General features: G+C 49.9%; 1 protein-coding gene and 1 long non-coding RNA gene across 4 annotated transcripts; both read left to right on the top strand.

The window, feature by feature from the left end:
* The first annotated feature begins 2,284 nt into the window (after window positions 1-2,284).
* LOC128311924 (uncharacterized) lies at window positions 2,285-11,555 on the top strand. Of its 2 annotated transcripts, XR_008290632.1 has the most exons (4): window positions 2,285-2,419; window positions 8,868-8,925; window positions 11,074-11,190; window positions 11,452-11,555. It is a non-coding gene; the product is annotated as an uncharacterized LOC128311924 (long non-coding RNA). The 2 variants fall into 2 exon arrangements; XR_008290631.1 differs by lacking the exons at window positions 2,285-2,419; window positions 8,868-8,925 and adding an exon at window positions 9,001-10,947.
* A 6-nt stretch (window positions 11,556-11,561) lies between these two features.
* On the top strand, window positions 11,562-14,332 carry UPK2 (uroplakin 2). Of its 2 annotated transcripts, none has more exons than XM_053203998.1 (5): window positions 11,562-12,213; window positions 12,657-12,791; window positions 12,981-13,119; window positions 13,381-13,451; window positions 13,821-14,332. In XM_053203998.1, exons 1-5 carry the CDS (start codon window positions 12,138-12,140, stop codon window positions 13,955-13,957), a joined length of 558 nt encoding a protein of 185 aa, XP_053059973.1. In that variant the 5' UTR covers window positions 11,562-12,137; the 3' UTR covers window positions 13,958-14,332. The 2 variants fall into 2 exon arrangements, with proteins under 2 accessions (XP_053059973.1, XP_014937535.2); XM_015082049.3 differs by having other exon boundaries at window positions 11,564-12,213; window positions 12,660-12,791.
* Window positions 14,333-20,768: the final 6,436 nt, after the last annotated feature.

The raw sequence follows: 20,768 nt of genomic DNA, 5'->3' as shown, positions 1-20,768 counted from the left end.
CCTTATCTTGTCCTTCAAAGTGTTTACTATCCTTCCAGGGCTATATGTGTGAAATGTGCTACTACGTTTTCATATCAGATAATGATAAAAATATTTAACGGGACAGAGATGAAGACAAAACTCTAAATGACACAGTTGTCCTCCTGGTTGATACCGGTCTGTGTCACACTGAGACGATGATACATGGTTTTGTAGGTGGGATGGGGTCAGACGGTAATGAGCCTCCAACATGTAAAGAAAGAATAAGAAAATAGATTCAGAAGGTTTTTGAGCACAAGAGTCTTATGGAAACAGGTTGATGTAGCAAAAAATAAAACAAAACACCAACTTTGGAACTCTGTACATCTGAAGCTGAATCTCAGCTCGGTCGCTTTCTCGCCGTGGAACTTTGAGCAAATTACTTTAACCACTCAGAACATCACTTTCTTCTCTTGTGGTATGGGATAACGCCTCCTCGACTGTGGAGATTAAGTGAGATGATATGTATGAAAAGCCTCATACATAAAAGGCTCTCAATAAACTAAGAAGAAAAAGCAGGAGAAGGAAGGAGGAGAGAAGAAAGTCGTGTTTAGAACAGGCTTCGTTGCGAAGGCGGGGGGGGGGGGGGGGGGGGCGGGGGGGGCGGGTAGGGGTGGCAAATTTATGATAGGTCACGGTCCGTGAGTTCGAGCCCCGCTTCGGACTCTGTGCTGACAGCTGGGAGCCTAGAGCCCGCTTCGGATTCTGCGTCTCCCTCTGTCTCTGCCCCTCCCCCGCTCATGCTCCGTCTGTCTCTCAAAAATAAACCTTAAAAAATTAAAAAAAAAAAAAAAATAGAAGGGTTCGTGTTTAGAGTGGTGGAAGTTGGCAGGATAGTAGGACATCCCAGGGGGTATGGACCAACGAGCGGGTGCAGAGATTTAAGGGGAACTGTGTGCAGAAGAAGTCAGAGGGAAGGTTAGGTGTTTCAGAAGCACCCTGGTAGCTGTAGCCATTGGGTCAGGTCTCTGAGGGTGAGGTGGGAAGGTGGGAATCGAACCGATGACAATAGCCTGCAGGACACCCCAGAGCCACGCTGATTTCCCCCCCCCCCCCCACCTGTCAGAGCTGAACCGGAAAAACTAGACCTTACATTCACCTTTGCATCATGGGCCTCAGTCCAGGGCCCCTGGGACCCGAACCCTGTCCCTCCAGGCCTCTCTGCTTCTCGGCCCTGATATCAGAAGGACAGGAGTTCTTATCTGGTCAACGGACTCTAGCTTGTTGCTACAATCATGGGCTGGAAAAGGGAGAGACGGGAGGGGACCTGTAGAGAGAGATTTGGACGGAAGCGGGTGGGGACAAATGGAGAGCGAGTGAGAAACACAGAAGCTGGGACAGGCAGGGCAAGGTGGGCACCATGAGTAGGTAGAAATGCGGGCTGATGGAGGAGAAAAAGAGAGACCGAAGGAGGGGGCAGAAAAAAAGATTTGCCGAGAAACTGATGAAGTGCAACTGAGAAAACTGTTGCCATGGTGACGGGTCCAGAGGAGGGAGTAGGAATATCAATCGGATTATGAGTTGGGGGAACGGGAGGGGGTCGCTCAAGACCCAGAGGCAGTGCCCCCCACCCCCGCTGGCCGGCCCCAGCAGCCCTCCCGCAGCGTGAGGACCGCCTTCCTGAGAGGCCTCCCAGAGGCCAGCCGAGGGAGGACCGTGGGGACAGAAGCATGGGAGGGGCCCGGGGCTCTGGCACTTTCTCCCCTCCTCTCCAGCCTGGGCTGGCACAGATCTGTACCCCCCCCCCCCCCCACCTCAGCGTGCCTCACTGGCTCTGGGACAACCTGCTCCACCCACCCTACTTTCTGTCCTTCCCACGTCTTCCTCCTCGGAGCCCCCACGTGAAGCTGGGGGAGGGGACTTGTGTTAAGAACCTACTGTGTGCCCCGCACGGCGTTGGGCACCTCGCGCCTTGTTTCATCCGGGGCCTCACCGCAGCCCCGTGGGCTAGGTGCGCCACCCCCACTGGCAGACAGGAAACCCAGACCAAGGCCCCAAGCTGGAAAGTGGCCGCCGCCTAGCTGGCCCATCTGCTCCAAAGCCATTTTCTGTCCTCCGAGCCCCCTGCCTACCCTTGGCGGCCTGCTTTCCGCCCCCTCAGGCCAGGATGGGAGGTGCTGGGGGGAGGACCCGTTCAAGGCTCGAGCTCCATTCCTAGAGACAGAGAATTGGGGACACTTGAGGCAAATGTGCCACAGCCAGCTCGGCCTCCAGGCTAAGTGGGAGGCGCAGGGGAGCTCAGAGCTCAGAGCTCGGGGCTAGGGGAGTGGGGAGGAAGGGCTGAGGGGGAGAGGACTGCGGGGCTGAGGGGAAGCTCTGAGGCAGGCGTTTCCGGCAGAGCTGAGGAGAAACTTCCAGCAAGGCCCAGTGGGGAGCACTCAGGCTTGCAGCGTCTGAGCTGGTGAGTGAGTGTGACTGGGGGCTGGTGTTTGATTGCAGGTCCCTGCAAGTGGAAGTGGCTATGTGGTGGCGGCGGGGGGGGGGGGGGGGGGGGGAGGGGGGCTGTCTCCCTCCCCCTCCCTCGGGCGGCTGTACAAATAACAGTTTTGTAAAGGGCACCGGATCTGATGTGCATATCAAACAGGGCCTGAGGAGATGGGAGAAGGCAGAGTTCAGGGCTGTGACCTTGGGTAGTCGTGCCAAGACTACCCCTCCCTGCCAGAGGGTGGAGTGGGGTTCCAGAGGATTCTGACCCCTTCCCACACGCCTTGCTTTTCCTTCTAGGGGCCACCTTGAAACACCTCCCTGTTCTCTCTGGGGATTGGCTGGAGCCACAGCCTAACCCGGAAGTTGCTGGGGGTGGGGGGTGGGGCAGAAATTAGCTGGACCCCAAGAGGGGCTAAAGGTCACAATTCTGTTGGCCCCCCCCACGGGTTCGCTGGGTTTGAGTTCCCAGGTCTCTGCCCCTCACCCCTGTAGAGGGGGAGGAGGGGATAGAACCCCTTCCTCTGCAGACGTGACCCAGGGAAGACTGACCCAGACCGGCTCACCCCTTCACACTCCACCAATATCCTGGGAAACCCTCCTGACCTCCTTCCCCTGCCCATGTTAGGTTTCTACAGACAACTAGAAGGGGACCCGGCCTGAGGGGGGAGGGGGTGGAAGGGAGTCCCCCCCCCCCACTCCTACCCTCCTCTTTCACACCTGCCCTCCCAAGGCCGTCTGGTGCCTTGGCCCTTCCCTGAACCCCAGACCCAGCTCCACCCAGACAGCCAGTCCTTCAACACCCTCTTGTCCAGCCCCGTTGTCCTCATCCACACACCCTCACTCCCAGACTGAAGCAATCTCCATGACTTCTACTTGCCAAAGCCAAGGAGCACGCTTCGAATCTCTCTGGTGCCCTATGACCCAGTTTGCTGTGGGCCACGGGTCCTGGAAGCATTCTTCTTTGGGGACCTGGGACACCACTCCCTCCTGGCTCTTTTCTTTTTTCTTCTAGGGAAGCTTCTCAGTCTTTTTGGCAGGCTCCTCTTTGCCTTTGACCCTAGTGGTGTTCCCCAGGCTCTGTCCTTGCTCTTGTCCTCTCACTGGGCCGCGCTCCTCCCCCAGGCTGCAGCTGTCACACCAGGGCCCACAGCCCTCCTGAGGTCCAGACCGGGAATCGCAGATCTCCAGCCCCTCCCAGAAAAACCTCCTCCCACCACCACCTGCACCCCAGCTGGTGAGGGTGCCGCCATCCACCCAGCTGCCCAAGCCACAGCCTGGGAGGCGTCCTTCACCCTGCTCCCCACCCCGCCCCATAGCCCTCCCAGCCAAACCATCACCTTAGAATTTTCTCTTCGGTCATTTCTTGCCCAGAATTGTATCTCAACAGTGTGTCAAGAGACATCTAAAATATCTCCCAACCACTCATCCAACACAATCTCTACAGTACAACGAAAATCATCTTTATAAGATACAAATTTGATCATGACACTCTCCAGTTTTAATCCTTCAAGGGGCTTCTTTGTATCCTTAGGATAAAAATTAAAATTCTTTAAACGGGCTTCCAAAGCTCTTCATCTGGTCCTGGCTGCTTCTCCAGTGACTTCCCCAAATTCCACTCTTTTTTTTTTTTTTTAATGTTTATTTTTATTTTTCAGACAGAGAAAGAGCACAAATGGGGGAGGGTCAGAGAGAGGGAGACACAGAATCTAAAGCAGGCTCCAGGCTCTGAGCTGTCAGCACAGAGCCCGACGCAGGACTCGAACTCATGGAGAACTCACGGACCGTGAGATTGTGACCTGAGCTGAAGTCGGACGCTTAACTGACTGAGTCACCCAGGCGCCCCTCTTTTTTTTTTTTTTTTTTTTTTTTTTAAGTAGGCTTCATGCCCAGCGTGGTGCTCAGCCTGGGGTTTGAACTCACAACCCTGAGATCAAGACCTGAGCTGAGATCAAGAGTCAGACACTTAACTGACTGAGCCACCCAGGTGCCCTCCATCAAATTCCACTTTAAACCTCCAGTCGCTTAATGAGCATTTGCAGCTCTTTCAGCCTAGAACAATCTCCCCTCTCACTCCTTCCTCCCTCCACCTTCGCCCTGCTAATGCCTACTCAACTTTCAGATCTTCACTTATTTACTACTTCCTCCAGGAAGCCCTCCAGGACTGCCCAAGCCCATGTAAGTTACCCTTTCAGTGAGGAGCCTCTCTGGCAAGTCATTTAGTGTCTCTGACCTTAGTTTCCTCATTAATACAATGAGGACAATAACAGTAGCCACCCACAGAGTTTGCTCGGAGGATTAAGCAAGAAAATATAGGAAGGACTTAGTGCAGTGCCTGACATGTGGTAAACACTCGATAAATAATAGCTGTTAGCGTTACTTTTTCTACTGAAATCCTGCTGCAGTGAAATAGTGGACTCTTCAGTATCTCCCATTATACCATAATTTTCCGGGAGAGCAATCGTGCTCACCTCTGAATGCCCGGTACTTAGCACAGTGACTGGTACAAAGGCATGTAAGAAACATTTATTGAATAAATTAATTCATATTCATTTGGGCCACTATTATTTCTTGGGTCGATTAGCTCTCCTTTAGGCCTAAGGAGAGGCTTAATTACCCCCGCAGTCAAGCCTCCGCCTTTCCTACAATACTGAATTTTGCCACTTCCCTGCTTAAACCCTGTCAGGGGCTCCTGACAGTCTGAAAAACATGGTGGGCCAGGCCTTTGCAGGGCGGTTGCCCAGAAGATCTGCTTCTTTAGATCTGCTCCTCCCCTCCCTCCCCTTCCACTGCCATCCCTCCTTGCCAGGCTCTGCCCCACTGGCTACAGGGAACCCCTCTGCTTTGACAACCCTGCAGCCTCTATCCCTTCAGCCTCAAATATGCTTCCTCCTTGCTCACTAGCAAAACACCACTCCCCTTCTGACACCCTGTCCCAGATGACACCATCTGGGGCACCCAGTGGCAAAGTTGGCCTCAAAGATGTATGTTGTTCAGTTTCACTCACCTTGTTTTACTGATTTGGTTACCTGCCTGGCCCCAGGGGTCCACAGCCCCTGTCCGACCTCACAATGTTGTGATCCATCCAGCTGCAGTGAGGGCCTCGACTTTCTCTCCCCAGCAGCCACCTGGATGGCTGCCACTCTCCCTCCTGTCCCCGTCCACACGCCCATGCTTCATTCGACCTTGACCTCACCCCTCAGCGCCCCACTTCCTGGCACATCCAGTCACTCCTTTCCGTAACTAGCCCCATCTTGTTCTCCAACCCTTCAGGCTCGCCAGTACCCTCAACTTTCTGTGCCTTGAGTCTGGACAACTTGACGGTGGTATCATTTCTGCACTCAAGCTGTCGTGTAATTTGAAAAACTCCCAAAATGTCAAAGTTAGTGTGATGGTTAGTTTTATGTGTCAACTTGACGGGGCCACAGTGCTCAGATATTTTGTGAAACGTTATTCTGGATGGCTCTGTGAAGATGTTTTTTGGGGCAAGATTAACATTCAAATCAGTGAATTTTGAGGGAAGGCAGATTATCCCATGGTGTGGTGGGCCTCATCCAATCAGTTGAAGGCCCTGAACAAACAAAGACCGACTTCCCTTCTCGCCTGCCCCACAAAGAAGGATTTCTGTTGGTAGATCACCTTTGGACTCCAACTGCAACTCTTTCCTGGGTCTCCAGCCTGCCTGCCTCCCCCTTTAGACTGTGGATTTGCCAAGCCTCCACGATCACATGAGCCAACTCCTTAAAATAAACCTCTCTCTATATATACACATCCTGTCAGCTCTGTTTCTCCAGAGAACCCTGACTAATGCAGCCAGTGCCCCTGAAGACCAGTGGTCCCCAAGCTCAGCTGGGCCACAGCCACCAAACAGCCTTCCTCAAGGCCCCTGGTAGCTGTGTCCTCTTCCCACAAATAGCTACTCAAACTCTCACCCCTCTTCAGGCCCCAAGCCCTTCTCCCCACTGAGTTTCCTACTTCCCAGAGAAAGTGGAGCCATCAGGACAAGCTCCCTTAATCCTCCTGTGGTTCTCCCCCCACCCTCTCTCCACAAAAGTATCGCATTTCTCTCCCTTGTTGCCCCATTAGTTTCTCTCTGCTTTGAGAGTGTCACTCCTATGGCCAAAGGCTAATGACTCCACCTCTGATCTGAACCCCATTTTCTCCCTCCTCCAGTCACACCCCTCTCTCTCCTACGTCTTTACCTTTTTTTTTTCTTCTTGATGCTTATTTATTTTTGAGAGAGAGAAAGAGAGAGAACGAGCAGGGGAGGGGCAGAGAGAAAGGGAGACAGAGGATCCCCAGCAGGCTCTGCACTGTCAGGACAGTGCCCCATGTGGGGCTTGACCCCACAAACCGCAAGATCATGACCTGAATTGAAGTTGGAGGCTTACCCACTGAGCCACCCAGGTGCCCCTTTACCTTTAAAAACACAGCAGGTGAGCCTTTTCTGAATCCCAAACTCCCCTCTCCTTCCTTGTCTCCTTGCCTTCCTTTGTTTTACCTCTGCTTCTCCCCTCCCGGTCATGTCTAGACTCTTGCAGTCTGGCTTCTGTCTTCCTCACCTACAGGAAGCTGCTCCGAAAGATGTGTGTCCTTCAAGATGCCCAGCCCAGTGGACATTTCTCAGTCCTCCCCTTTGTATTAGTTGTCTATTACTACATAACAACGTACCCCCGAACTTAGCAGCCTGTGAGAACAAATATTATTCTGAGAGTCAGGAATCAGGAAAGACTTAGCTGGGCAGTTCTGGCTGAGTATCTTATGAAGGTGCAGTGAAGATGTTGACCTGGACCACAGTCATCTGAAGGCTTGACTGGGGCTAGAGGATTTGTTTCCAAGCTTGCTTATTCTCATGGCTCTTGTCTAGAGGCTTCGGTTCCAGGCTGGATGTTGGCAGGAGGCCTCAATCCTTTGCCATAGAGACCTCCCCGTAGGGGTGCTCCTATGCCTTCCAGAGTGAACAGTCCAAGAGAGAGCAAGAGGAAGGTGCAAGTCCTTTTAGGATCTAGCCTCAGAAGTGACCATTGCCCCTGCTGAATTCTATTGGTCACACAGACTAACCCTGCTACAATATGCCAATCCATTACCTCCTGCCAATCCCTTCCCACACTGTTTCCAAAATGCTCTTTCCACAAGTAGAACTCCTCAGAGGCTCTGTTTCCTTTAGGGTAAAAACCAAGCTCCTTACTATAGGATCCAATGCCACTGGTGACCCAGCTGCTGGCGAGAGGTATTGTCCCACTCATCTTTGAAGACCTCTTTCTAGCCAAGGTGTATTTGTTCACGGTTCCCAGAAAGTGTCAGGATAATTCACTTCTCTGAGCCTTTTCATATGCTGTTCCCTTTTTGGAATATCCTCTTCCACTGATTTCTCTTTTTTTTTTATTAAAAGTGTTTTTTTTAAGTTTATTATTTATTTTTGACATAGACGGCTCAAGTGGGAAGAGGCAGAGAGAGAGAGAGAGAGAGAGAGAGAGAGAGAATCCCAAGCAGGCTCCGTGCTATCAGCACGGAGCCTGATGTGGGGCTCAAACCCATGAACTGTGAGATCATGACCTGAGTCAAAACCAAGAGTTGGATGCTTCACCGACTGAGCCACCCAGGTGCCCCATCTTCTTCCACTTATTTAGCCAGGCTACCTCCAGTTCATTCTCCAAAACTCAGCAACTTGAGAGCAGGAATGGTTTCTTGTCCTGTCTGTGTCTCACCTATCATGGCAACTACTACTGAGCAGTTGTTTGACAGATGTTTACTGAATGAATACACGAATGAGCAGGCAGTTCCTGTGTGCCTGGGACCCCGGTGGCATGCTTAGCATACAAGGAACAGCTGGCTCACATCTCCGTCACTTTCCCGTTCACACTACCTTTCCTGCCCAACCATTTCCCCCTGCATCGATGCCAGAATTGGGAAAACAAATTCCTATTTCTTCCTTTTAATTACTTAATTTCAAGTAGGTTCCATACCCAACGTGGGGCTTGAACTCATGACTCTGAGATCAAGAGTCGCATGCTCTACTGATCAAATTCTGAGCAGCTCTACTGATCAAATTCTATCCCACCTCATTCCCTACTAGCTCTGTGACCTCAGGAAACTCATTTATTGCCTCTGAGCCTCTAGACTTCATCTGCAGTAAGGGTTAAAGGAGAAGATAAGATGAATTACTTAAATTAATATTTATTGAACCAGATATCATGCTAGGCACTCTTAAATAAATTAGCTTGAGTGATGGTCATATAAGTTCAGTGAGACAGATTTTAGGCCCTTTCTGCAGAGAAGGAAACTGCAACAGTAGGTAACATGGTCACAAAGCTGGAAGAAGGTTTGGGGTAAGTGGTTGTATCATAGGGAGCATTACAAAAAATAAAGGAGCATCCAGGTCTCTTTCAACCCTGAATGACACACAGATTTTCCTTTCCTTCCAGCCTTTTCCTCAGATCTCAAGGATTGAGGCCCTGCCATTTCCCATCAGACCAACATTTGGTAAGCCCTGCATATTACTTCTTGATCCAAGTCCCCAGGACTCCCCCAGTCCGCTCCCACCGACTGTGACAGTGATGGCCAATATTCCTTCTGCACCTTTATTTTAAAGCATTTTTACACCTGTCATATCTTGCTAGATGATTGAGAAGGAATGAGTCTTCCCATTTTATAGGTGAGAAAACTGAGGTTCAAAATGGTATCACCTATCATCAGGAGGACAATAGTCCCCATCAGAGGCTCACATGCCCATGGAGTCAAGTGGACATGGGTTTTTTTTAATTTTTATTTTTTAATGTTTATTTATTTTTGAGACAGAGACAGAGCGTGAGCAAGGGAGGGGCAGAGACAGAGGGAGACACAGAATCCAAAGCAGGCTCCAGGCTCCGAGCTGTCAGCACAGAGCCCGATGCGGGGCTCAAACCCAAGAACCGTGAGATCCTGACCTGAGCTGAAGTCGGACCCTTAACTGATTGAGCCACCCAGGCGCCCCAAGTGGACGTGTTTTTAACTGACTGGCAAGCAGAAGAGTGGCATCCGGAGCAAGAACCATCGGTATACCAGACAGAGCTGGGTTCCCAACTGAGATCCCGTGGCTGCAAAACTACTACATTCTAGAAAAGATAAAAAGTACCATAATTCAGAAAGAGTAGGTCTGCTTTAAGAGCTAACCTTTTAGTCCAGGCAGAAGAGAGAGGTTAAGAACTCCCTGAAGGCAGAAACTTATTTTGCCTTTGCGTACCTGGTGCCTAGCACAGTTCTGGTACTTAATAAAATGTTTGTTGACTTGAGTATGGAGCTTGGCAGGAAGGAGGCAGAAGAGAAAACTTGCGTGAGTTTAGAATCAAGAATCTGAGGGGGAGACAGCCTAGGAGGTGTGGGTCCAAGAGAGAAACTCCAGACATTTGTGGCCCTGGTTCCTTTACTCCAAATCGTGAGGACATCCTCCAGAGGCACAGGGTGCTGTGGCTTTAAATGACTTCCGTGTGTCAGTGAATCTGCTCTGCTAAAAGAGTTATCCTCTTGCTCCTGCGCTTGGCCTCCCCCTCCTCGCAGCTCCCCAAACCCTTCTCGGCCGCTGTGATGGGATAATTAGATGCGAGAGCTCAGCACAGATGATGCTCCAGTTGCTTAGCAACTAATGGTTTCCATGGAGACCGCAAAGCACAGCCTCCAGAGCAGCCAGTGAGCAGCTCGGCAGGGCAGGGAGAAGACGCAACTCTCAGTTCCTCCAGAAACCTGGGGAGGGCCGGGTGGGGAAGGGGGGCTGGAGGGAGAAGGGAGGGCTTAAAGGCACAGGGCCCTCTTATCCCTTTAAAATCCGGCCAGGGCTCTGCCCTGCCCTACTCCACTCTGCCCCACTCATAATTTCAGATGGGATGGGGGCTTAGATGTGGACCCAACACAACGCACCCTGCAAGAAACCCGATCTCTTCTTTCTGCTTCTTGGTTTATGAGTGAAATGGGAAGACATACCTCCCAAGCCTGAGCATAAACATCCTTCCAGGTTAGTGATGGGATTTGAAGAGCGAGCATCAGGAAGATCCCCTCGCTCCTAGAATGCCACCACCTACTTCTTCCCTCTCTCCAAAGTTCTCCTCAACGTGCAAACAGTCCTCTTTCAGTTTGTAGAATGATGGTAGGATCTGATGGAAAAGGGAACAAAAGCCAAGGTGCCGGAAAAACAGAATTCAGTTCTTCACCCCAAGGCAGCCTGTTCTGGGAGACTGGGGAAACACACTTGCCCCTGATCCCCACCAGTGTGTGTGTGTGTGTGTGTGTGTGTGTGTGTGTGTGTGTGTGTGTATGTGTATGGGGTGCAATATGGAACATCTGGCAATTCAAAGTGTGGGCCTCTCAGACTAGCATCAATTGATGTTACCTGGAAACTTGTTAGAAATGAGACTTTCAGGCTTCACCTCAGACCCACTGAATCAGAAACTGCATCTCATCCCTGGTGATTCATAGGCACATTCAATGTGGAGAAGCACTGGTCTGAGACCCTCTGACCCTCTGCTTGGGTCTGTGAGTTCTATCTTTACCCTCACCCCCAGCCCCCCACCCCGGGCTCACACTCCAGGCTTTGAACCTACCCTTCTTCCCACCATCGGAGTAAGGACACAGCCCCACCAACCCTTTGCTTCCTTACAGGACCCTGGCCCTTCTCTGGGTCTGGGGAAGACAGAACAGTTCATGGCACAGAGACCTACATCAGCGCTGTCTGTACAGCTCTTGGCCTCTCCCTGTGGAGTATCCCGCTTCCCACAGGTGACTTCCCCTCTGAGTCTGTTTCCACATCTGCAAAAAGGAGCCTGTGACATCTGCAGCCCCTTGGCTGTAGGGACATGTTGGCTCATGTCCACAGTGGGCACTTTCTCCTCGTCTCTCCTTGCTTTCTGCTTATAACTCCCCTTTCACTCCGGTCTAATCCAGCACAGGGCTGGGGGATGCGGTCAGAGGAGTTGTGTCTCTTTTTCATTTTCTCTTACCAGGTCTGTTTCTCCTCTTTATTCTCAATCGTTTCAACAGTGGTTGCTGAGCCAGGCTGACTGTGCCCACCGCTGCTGGATGGGGTTGATGGCCACCCCTCCGGTCTCTCTGGAAGTCTTCCCTAGCGTCCCTCGGCCCAGCTCCTCCCAGAGCAGTAGTACCTGGGCCTCGTTGGACACCATGAAGAGGAGCCCTTGGGTCTGCTGTCCCTGTCCCCTCCTACCAGCCTCAGTTTCCCTCCCATCCTCGCCCGGCCAAGGCCCTGGCAGAAGCCCCTCAGCGTTGCTTTCCTTTTCTTGCATGCCACGGCAATCTCATAACTCGCTGCACTCCCGGGAAGACTCCCATACCTGAGGGGGCCAGTCCTCCACAGGCCATGCCCCAGATGCACGCACAGGCAAGAATACTCAGGCCCTAACACGCGGGAGTCCCAGAAGAAGGGGTGATTTCCACCTCCCACTTTAGTTACTCTGCCCCTCTGCAGTTGACTAAGCCAGCAAGATCCAGCCAGGGCATCCCCACTTCTGACCTGAGAGCCAGCTCCCCATCCTGAAAAACCTGTCTGGGGGCCTGCCCTGAGGCTGTAGGACCCAAAGGGCAGGTTGGACAGGATTCCCCTCCAGCCACTCCCACCCCAAGACAAAATCAGCCACCCCAGGGGCCAGGCCTCACTTGCCTCAGGAAGCCTCAGCCTGCCAGCACCTGTCCCAGCTCCCAGCCCAGCTATGGCATCCCCGCTGCCCTTCCGGACCTTGCCCTTGAACCTGATTCTGCTGACTGTCCTGGCCCTGGGGGCTGCAGGTCTCTGCCTTCCCTGGCGGGGGTGTGGGGAGGGGAGGCACTGGGCCTTCCAGGGCTCCCAAAGCAGAGCTGGCCTGGCTGGTTGGGGGTGGGGAGCTGATGATGGCAGTGACCAGGCATCAGTCACTGAGCCCAGGGGACACTCCTGGTCCTCTTCCAAACCCAGGAGGCAGAGAGATATGCCGAAGGGCCCAGGGCTAAGGATTGGGGTAAGGTTGACCTCTGCCCCCTACTGACACCCAGGATCTGGCCGCTTGGCGGAGGACCCGGCTTTTGCGTCCCAAGCCTGCCACCTGGTGGTCACACAAGCAAAGGCCTGTGTTCTGCCGGCCGACTGCAGCACGGCAGGGGAGGACTCTGCATCCTTAGAAATGGCCCCCAGGGGTCAGGGCCAGGAAAGGGGATTGCGTGCCCCCACCCCGAACTCCCTCTTGGCTCCCCAGCAGACTTCAACATCTCAAGCGTTTCTGGTCTGCTGTCCCCGGCGCTGACGGAGAGCCTGCTAGTTGCTTTGCCCCCCTGTCACCTCACTGGGGGCAATGCCACGCTGATGGTCCGGAGAGCCAATGACAGCAAAGGTTTGCTACCCCCCCTCCCAAAGTGGCCCCCTAATCCCCAGAGACCCCTACCCAGGCCGCCACCAGCACCCTTTCTCCCACTCCTGCCTTCCTGTAGACCTTTCTCCTGAGCCATCCATACTCTGCTGCCCCTTCTCTTTGGGGCCTCCAGAAACATGACCCCGACTTCACCCCTGCTTTCCTGTCCAGTGGTGAAATCCAGCTTCGTGGTGCCTCCGTGCCGTGGGCGCCGGGAGCTGGTGAGCGTGGTGGACAGTGGGGCTGGCTTCACCGTCACCCGGCTCAGTGCATACCAGGTGACAAACCTCGCGCCAGGAACCAAATACTAGTAGGTACCAGATCCAGGCCTGGGGCACCTGTTGGCGGAGGCGGGGGGTTGACAGGAAGAGAAGCTGAGTCCTAACATTTGGTGGGAGGTGATATGGTCAGCCTGGGGGAGAAAGTGAGGGTGCAGCTGACGGCGTCTAGAAGGGGCCTCTCTTGGAGGAGGGCACGGCTACGAAGGAGGGTGCCTGGGCTCTGTCTTCTTCCAAGTCCCAGATAATCACTGAGGAGTCTCCACTCTCTCTCTCAAACCCCACTACAAAAGCGTTTCCTACCTAGTGACGAAGGGGGCATCCACTGAGTCCAGTAGAGAGATCCCGATGTCCACGCTTCCTCGTAAGTAACATCAGGGTCCCCCAAACCTCCCCTGGCCCTCCCATCCCATCCCCCGGCTGCCCCTCCCTGTGCCCCCTTAGCTTCTTTGTACCTATGTCCTCGTACTAAGCCCTTGGCATTTCAAGTGCCTGTTGGCTCGTCTCATAAACTAAAGGTTCTGTGCGTGTCGGGATGGCGCCCGATTAATTTCTGTACCCTCAGTGACCAACATAGGAGCTGCTTCGTAAATGTCTGCGTGATGGATGTGTGGATCAGTTGGCTGGTTGGATGAATAAATGGACGAAGGATGGCTGGATGAGACGGAGAGCGTGGGGTCAGGATAGGGGCTCTTCCTGCCCACGGAGGCCTCCCCGCTCTGTCTTCTGACAGGGAGGAAGATGGAATCCATTGGGCTGGGGATGGCCCGGACGGGGGGCATGGTAGTCATCACGGTGCTGCTCTCTGTCGCCATGTTCCTTCTGGTCGTGGGCTTCATTATCGCCCTGGCGCTGGGCGCCCGAAAGTGAGGAGGCCCTCACCAGGCGGCAGGCCTCCAGAGGGTCCGCGACGCTATCCATGTCCCCAGCCCCCGGCTTTGCGCTCTGTGCCTGCCTCCTTTCCTGAAAACGCTGCCTGCTCCCAGACCTCAACCTGGAGGCTTTGGCCTTTTCAGTGCCTTCACCTCCCCTCCCTGCCCCCTCTCACTGGAGCCCTTTCCTCCCTCTGCCCCTCCCCTTGTCCCCAGTGCCTCACCTTCTCCCCACACTTCCTGTCATCCCCTCACCCCCACTCTTGTCAGCATGGGCGCTCCTTCCACTTCACCTCTTTAATCTCCCCCTCCCTCAACAATTCACCCCTCCCGCAGTGATGGAAGTCTCCAGAATAAAGTCTCGTGCCGCCTCTGCTGTGTGTTTCCCTTTCATGTGCTCCACCTGTGTGGAACCGAATCCCCGTTAGGCTCCCAGTCCGCCCTCCCTGCCCCCCTAGAACAGCCTAGTTGCTCCTCTCAGGAGGCAGGAAGGGGGGGGCGGGATTAGATGCCAGGAGTCAAGAGTCCTCAGAGCCCACGTGGGCTGTGGGTTTTGCCCCCTCCACAGCAGGCCACCCAACCAGGGCGCGGTGCACTGTGTGGGTGAGTCTAGAGGCTGAGGGTGTGATGTTGGGGAAAGGAGTGCAGGCTCTGGGGAGAGCCAGAGAGGGCTACCAGGTTGAGACCCCAGACAGGGTGCTGGGCGGTGGGAGAAATGGAGAATTTTCTAGAGGGGACCTGGGAGGAGGGCAGAGAAATGGAAGAAGCCTGGGTGCAGGAGGACAACAGTGGTACAGTCTGGTAACCCGAGGGAAAAGTAACTGGGAACTGAGGGAAAAGAGTAGGCGTGTTCTCCTTTCCAATACACAACTCTTATAAGGATCAGTGATCTTTGCATTGATCTTAGGGGAAATACCAGAACCTTTAAGGCGACCTTCAAGACCAGCCCTGGTCTCTCCCCTAACTGCCCCTCAGTTCTCACCGTGTTCCCTCCAATATCCTGTGTTCCCTCTTGCCTCAGGGCCTTTGCACCGACTATTCCACATGCCTGACTTGCCTTTATGACTCCCCCCATCCCCACTCCATTCTCATTTGCACAGGTAACCCACCTTCTCCGAGGAAGCCCCTGACTTCTACCCCCCGACATTGGGTTGGGTTCCCCTTTCCTGTTTTTCATAGCAATACCGCGGTTTATAATTATATGTGTATGTGATTATTCAGTTATCTCCCCAACCAGACTGTGTGTTCCATGAGAGCAGTCATTTTGTTCCCAAAGTACCTTTCCTCCGCAATGCCTGGGGCATAGTAGGTACTCAGTAAATCCTTGTTGAATCAGTGAACAGATGAAGGAATGAATAAGCCCCTGAAGAGAAGGCGGCGACTGGGCAAGTGCCAAAAATTCTGTGAAAACAATAAAAAACAACACAGAGCTAGAAGATGCTGGAACAATGGTGTTAATGACCCCTTCATAGAGTAACATGAGAGCCTCGGAGAGGAAGGCAATGGAAGAGAAGAGCAACAATGTTTATTCATCCCACAAACATTAATTGAGCATTTATTATGTGCCAGGTGCTGCTAGAAGTGCTGAGAATAAAATGTGGAAGGACATTGTTCCTCCCTCCTGGAGTTTGTGGAACTTAATGCAAGAGACAGATTCTCAAAAATGTGAACAAGTAAATAAATTAAAAATGAGATACGTGCTGGGGCGCCTGGGTGGTTCAGTCAGTTGAGTGTCTGACTCTTGATTTTGGCTCAGGTCATGATCCCAGGGTCATGGGATCGAGCCCTGTGTTGGGCTCCACACTGACCGTGGAGCTTGCTTAAGATTCTCTCTCCCTCTCCCCAGCTCCTGCACAGGCCATGAGCTCTCTCCCTCTCTCTCTCTCTCTCTCTCTCTCTCTCTCTCTCTCTCTCTCAAAAACAAACAAACAAACAAACAAACAAACAAAACCAACAACAATGTGGTAAGTGTTGTGAGAAATGAGAGAGGAAACAAACACTGAAACTTTGGGTGGGCCTAACAGAGCTGAGGCTTAAAGTCAGGAGACACAGGCAGAGAGGACGTGCCCAGCAGAGAGAATGGTTTGGGCTGTTTCCCTACCTTCACTGCACCAGCCAAGGCGGGTTTGGGAGCCCGACCTTCCCATGCTGGGGGAAGACCATCAGACTGGGAGTCAAACTGCCCACTGGAATCATCTAGGGGGTTTTAAAAACCTCAACGCCTAGGCCATACCCCATACCAGAATCAGAATGACTGGGGTAGGAGCCAGGCATCAGTATTTTTTCAAGATCCTCAGGAGATCTTGAAAGTTTGGAATATGCAGTAAAGGTTGAAACGTACAGATATAAACATTTTTGAAATCGTGATGAAATATACATAACATGAAACTATTTTAACCATTTTTTTAAAATGTTTATTTTGAGGGAAAGAGAGTGCAAGTCAGAGAGGAGCAGAGAGGGAGAGAATCTTAAGCAGGCTCCGAGCTGTCAGCGCAGAGTCCGATATAGGGCTCCATCCCACGAACTGTGAGGTCATGACCTAAGCCAAACGCAAGATTCAGATGTTCAACCAACTGAACCACCCAGGCACCCCTATTTTAACCATTTCTAAGTGTTCAGTTTGGCAGCATTAAATACATTCACAGTGTTGTGCAACTACCAACACTATGGGCTCCAGAACTTTTTCCTTTACCCCAAAGAGAAATTCTGAACAATATCCCCATTGCCTCCTCCCCCACCCTTATCAACCACCATTCTACCTTCTGTCTGTGAAATCGGCTGTTGTAGGTATCTCATAAAAGTGGAACCACGCACGATTTGTCCTTTTGTGTCTGGTTTATTTCACTTCGCATCATGTTTTCAAGGTTCACGCATGTTGCAGCCTGTGTCAGAGTTTTATTCAATTTTAAGGCTAAATAATATTCCATTGTATGTATAGACCACATTTTGTTTATCCATTCACCTGCTGATGGACATTTGGGTTGTTTCCACCTTTTCGTTCTTTCGAACAATGCTGGTACAGAGGTGCACAAATATCTGTTCAAGTCTTTGCTTTCAGTTCTTTTGGAGAGATACCCAGAAGTGGGATGGCTGGATCGTATGGTGATTCTTTGTTTAATTTTTTGGGGAACCGCTATACTCTTTTTCCCTGGGGACTGTACCATTGTACCTTCTCACCAGCAATGCACAGGTGTTCTAATTTCTCCACATCCTCATCCACACTTATTATTTTCTCGTTTTATTTGTTTTTAAAAAAGCCTTCCCAATGGATGTGAAGTAGCATTTCATTCTGTTTTTAATTTGCATTTCCTTAACGATTAGTGACGTCGAGAATCTTCTCACGTGGCTATTGGAAATTTGTCTATCTTCTTTAGAGAAATGGCTATGCAACTTCTTTGACCATTTTTAAATTGTGTGTGTGTGTGTGTGTGTGTGTGAGAGAGAGAGAGTTGTGGTTCTTTGTATGTTCTGGATATTAATTCCTTATCAGATATATGATTTGTATGATATAAACATTCTTAAATGGTAGACTAATTTGAAAAGCGCTATAAAAGTGTAGATGCATTATAGTAAGTATTTTTAACAACACAAAAATGAAATACCCATATGGAAAATTTTTGGAAGTATATACATCAAAATGTGATCTATTATCTGACTGATACAAAGAATGATTTTTGCTCTATTGTTTTCCCCTTTGTGTTTTCTATACTTCTGAGTTTTCTGCACCGAACGTGTATTATTTATTTATTTATATTATTTTAAAAATTATTTATTTATTTTTAATGTTTATTTTATTTGAGAGAGAGAGAGAGCAGGGGAGGGGCAAAGACAGACAGGGAGACAGAGGATCTGAAGCGGGCTCTGTACTGACAGCAGAGAGCCCAATGTGAGGCTCGAACTCACAAACTCCAAGATCGTGACCTGACCTTTATTATTATTATTATTTTTTAAGTAATCTCCAGGGGCACCTGGGTGGCTCAGTCAGTTAAGTGTCCAACTCTTGATTTCAGCTCAGTTCATGATCTCAGAGTCCATGAGATCAAGCCCTGAATCAGGCTCCATGCTGACAGCTCAGAGCCTGGAGCCTGCTTCTGATTCTATGTCTCCCTCTCTCTCTGCCCCTCCCCTGCTCACACTCTCTCTCTTTCTCAAAATAAAATAAACATTTAAAAATTTAAAATAAATAAAATAAACTTTAAAAATAAATAAACAAAAAATAAAAAGTGATTTCCACATCCAACGTGGGGCTTGAACTCACGACCCCAAGATCAACAGTCAATGCTCTACTGACTGAGCCAGCCGGGCACCCAGAACAGGTATTATTTTTATAATTAGGGAAATTATCATTAAAATTACTATTATTGGTATTAAAGGTAGAGTCCTAGCAAATTTTTAAAAAGGGAGCTGTTGTTTTCAGTGTAGTTAAAACAACATTTATTGAGGGTCTCCTACATGCCAGGTGCTCTCAAAGTTTCTGGTCTATTAGACAAGCCACAGGCAGCACAGTAGGGGAAAGGAGGAAACCAAGGAGGCTCCCACTGGCAAAATCTGGCACAATTTGAGGATTAAAATACATACTATTAATGAGTTATACTTCACTGTATAGAATTACAGAATTTTATAACTATAATAAATTGCTATAATCCATAATTACAAATAATCCACTCTAAGAATCCTTTGGGTCCATACTGACAATAAACAAACAAATATGAGATAAGGGGGCACCTGGCGGGCTCAGCTGGTAGAGCATGTGACTCTTGATCTCAGGGTTGTAAGTTCCAGCCCCATGTTGGGTGTAGAGATTACTTAAAAAATAAAATCTTTAGGGGCACCCGGGTGGCTCAGTCGGTTGAGTATCTGACTCTTGATTTCAGCCCAGGTCATGATCCCAGGGGTTGTGGGATCACACCCCTCGCTGGGCTTGTTGATGAGCATGGAAGTCCTGCTTAATAGTCTCTCTCTCTCCCCGCCTCTGTTTCACTCCCCGCTCATGCTCTCTCTCTCTTTAAAAAAAAAATTAAGGGGCACCTGGGTGGCGCAGTCGGTTAAGCGTCCGACTTCAGCCAGGTCACGGTCTCGCGGTCCGCGGTCCGGGAGTTCGAGCCCCGCGTCAGGCTCTGGGCTGATGGCTCAGAGCCTGGAGCCTGTTTCCGATTCTGTGTCTCCCTCTCTCTCTGCCCCTCCCCCGTTCATGCTCTGTCTCTCTCTGTCCCAAAAATAAATAAACGTTGAAAAAATTAAAAAAAAAAATTAAAAAAATAAAATCTTGGGGTGCCTGGGTGGCTCAGTCGGTTAAGCGTCCGACTTCAGCTCAGGTCAAGATCTCGCGGTCCGTGAGTTCGAGCCCGCGTCGGGCTCTGAGCTGATGGCTCAGAGCCTAGAGCCTGGAGCCTGTTTCCGATTCTGTGTCTCCCTCTCTCTCTGCCCCACCCCCGTTCATGCTCAGTCTCTCTCTGTCTCAAAAATAAATAAACGTTAAAAATACATATATTTAAAAAATAAAATAAAATAAAATAAAATCTTTACCTCTTAGAGTTAAAAAAATCAATAAAAATAAAATAAAATATTTTAAAAAATATATGAGATATGGAAAAGCTCTTCCTTACAATAGAATGTCAACTAAACAAATGGGAAAGGAGGGATAGATTTAGAAAAATCATTTTAGAGGCACCTTGGTGGCTCAGTCAGTTAAGTGTCTGACTCTTGATTTAGGGTCAGGTCATGATCTCACAGTTCATGCATTCAGTCCTGAGTTGGGCTCTGTGCTGCCAGTGTGAGGTCTGCTTGGGATTCTCTCTCTCCCTCTCTGCCCCTCCCCCCTCAAAATAAATAAAGCAACATTAAAAAAAAATCATTTTATACCATCATAGTAATGATTGATTCAGGCAAGGATCATAAATAGATAGGAATTAAAAGGCCCAAACTTGATGAGGAACAGGACTTTAGTTAATTTTATTTATTTTTAGTATTTTTTTTTTTTTGAGGAACAAGATTTTAGATCAAAGTACCTCCCCACAGATTACTTAAATTACAAAATAGAAAATAACTACCATAGGGAAACCTGGTGGAGACCACTAAACCAAGTGATTGAAGTTAACGTCAATAATAATGAGATAAACTGACACGGTGTGGCTCTTGATGTGAGGTACTGAGAAAGAAACAGCATTCAACAGCACTCGTGTGGTGTTCTTGCCAAAAATGTGTAAGTCGAATTATGAGGAAACATCAGACAAACCTAAACTGAGGGACATTCTACAAAACAAATGGCCAACACTCTTCCCAAAATGTCCATGTTATGAATGACTAAAAAGGCTGAGAAACTGTTTCACATGAAAAGAGGACTAAAGAGACAATGAAGAAATGCCCTGCGTGATGCTGAACTCGATCCTAGACCAGAGAAAAAATTTATATAAAGGACATCATTGGGATGATTAGTGAAATTTGAATGGAATCTGTATGTTAAATAAAGTACTGAATCAATGTTCAATTTTCTGGTTTTGATTATGTTCTCATTTCTGGTGATATAGGCCAGTATCCCTGTTTTTAGGAAACACACGCTGAAGTATTTATGAGGAAAGGGGCATTGTCTGTAAATTACTCTTAAATAGTTCAGAAAACAACAACAAAACAACAACGATGTCTTCTATATGGAAAGAAAAATTTTAATGTGATAAAATGTTGATAATTAGTGTCATTGGTGGATTATAGGATTTAGGCATACAGGAATTTTTTATACTATTCTTGGCATTTTTCTGTAAATTCGAAATGATTAAAAACCAAATTAAAAAACAAAACAAAACAAACCACCC

The sequence above is a fragment of the Acinonyx jubatus genome, chromosome D1 (assembly GCF_027475565.1).
Source record: "Acinonyx jubatus isolate Ajub_Pintada_27869175 chromosome D1, VMU_Ajub_asm_v1.0, whole genome shotgun sequence".
NCBI lineage: Eukaryota > Metazoa > Chordata > Mammalia > Carnivora > Felidae > Acinonyx > Acinonyx jubatus.
The sequence above is the reverse complement of the archived record's forward strand: the minus strand, read 5'-3'. Positions and strand labels throughout refer to the sequence as shown.

Bases quoted from the DNA above. Each gene is read 5' to 3' on its own strand.
- UPK2 (XM_053203998.1), top strand. From the start codon at position 12,138: ATGGCATCCCCGCTGCCCTTCCGGACCTTGCCCTTGAACCTGATTCTG. The intron at 12,792-12,980 runs GTTTGCTACCCC...TTTCCTGTCCAG, and splicing joins GAGAGCCAATGACAGCAAAG to TGGTGAAATCCAGCTTCGTG. The intron at 13,452-13,820 runs GTAAGTAACATC...GTCTTCTGACAG, and splicing joins CCCGATGTCCACGCTTCCTC to GGAGGAAGATGGAATCCATT.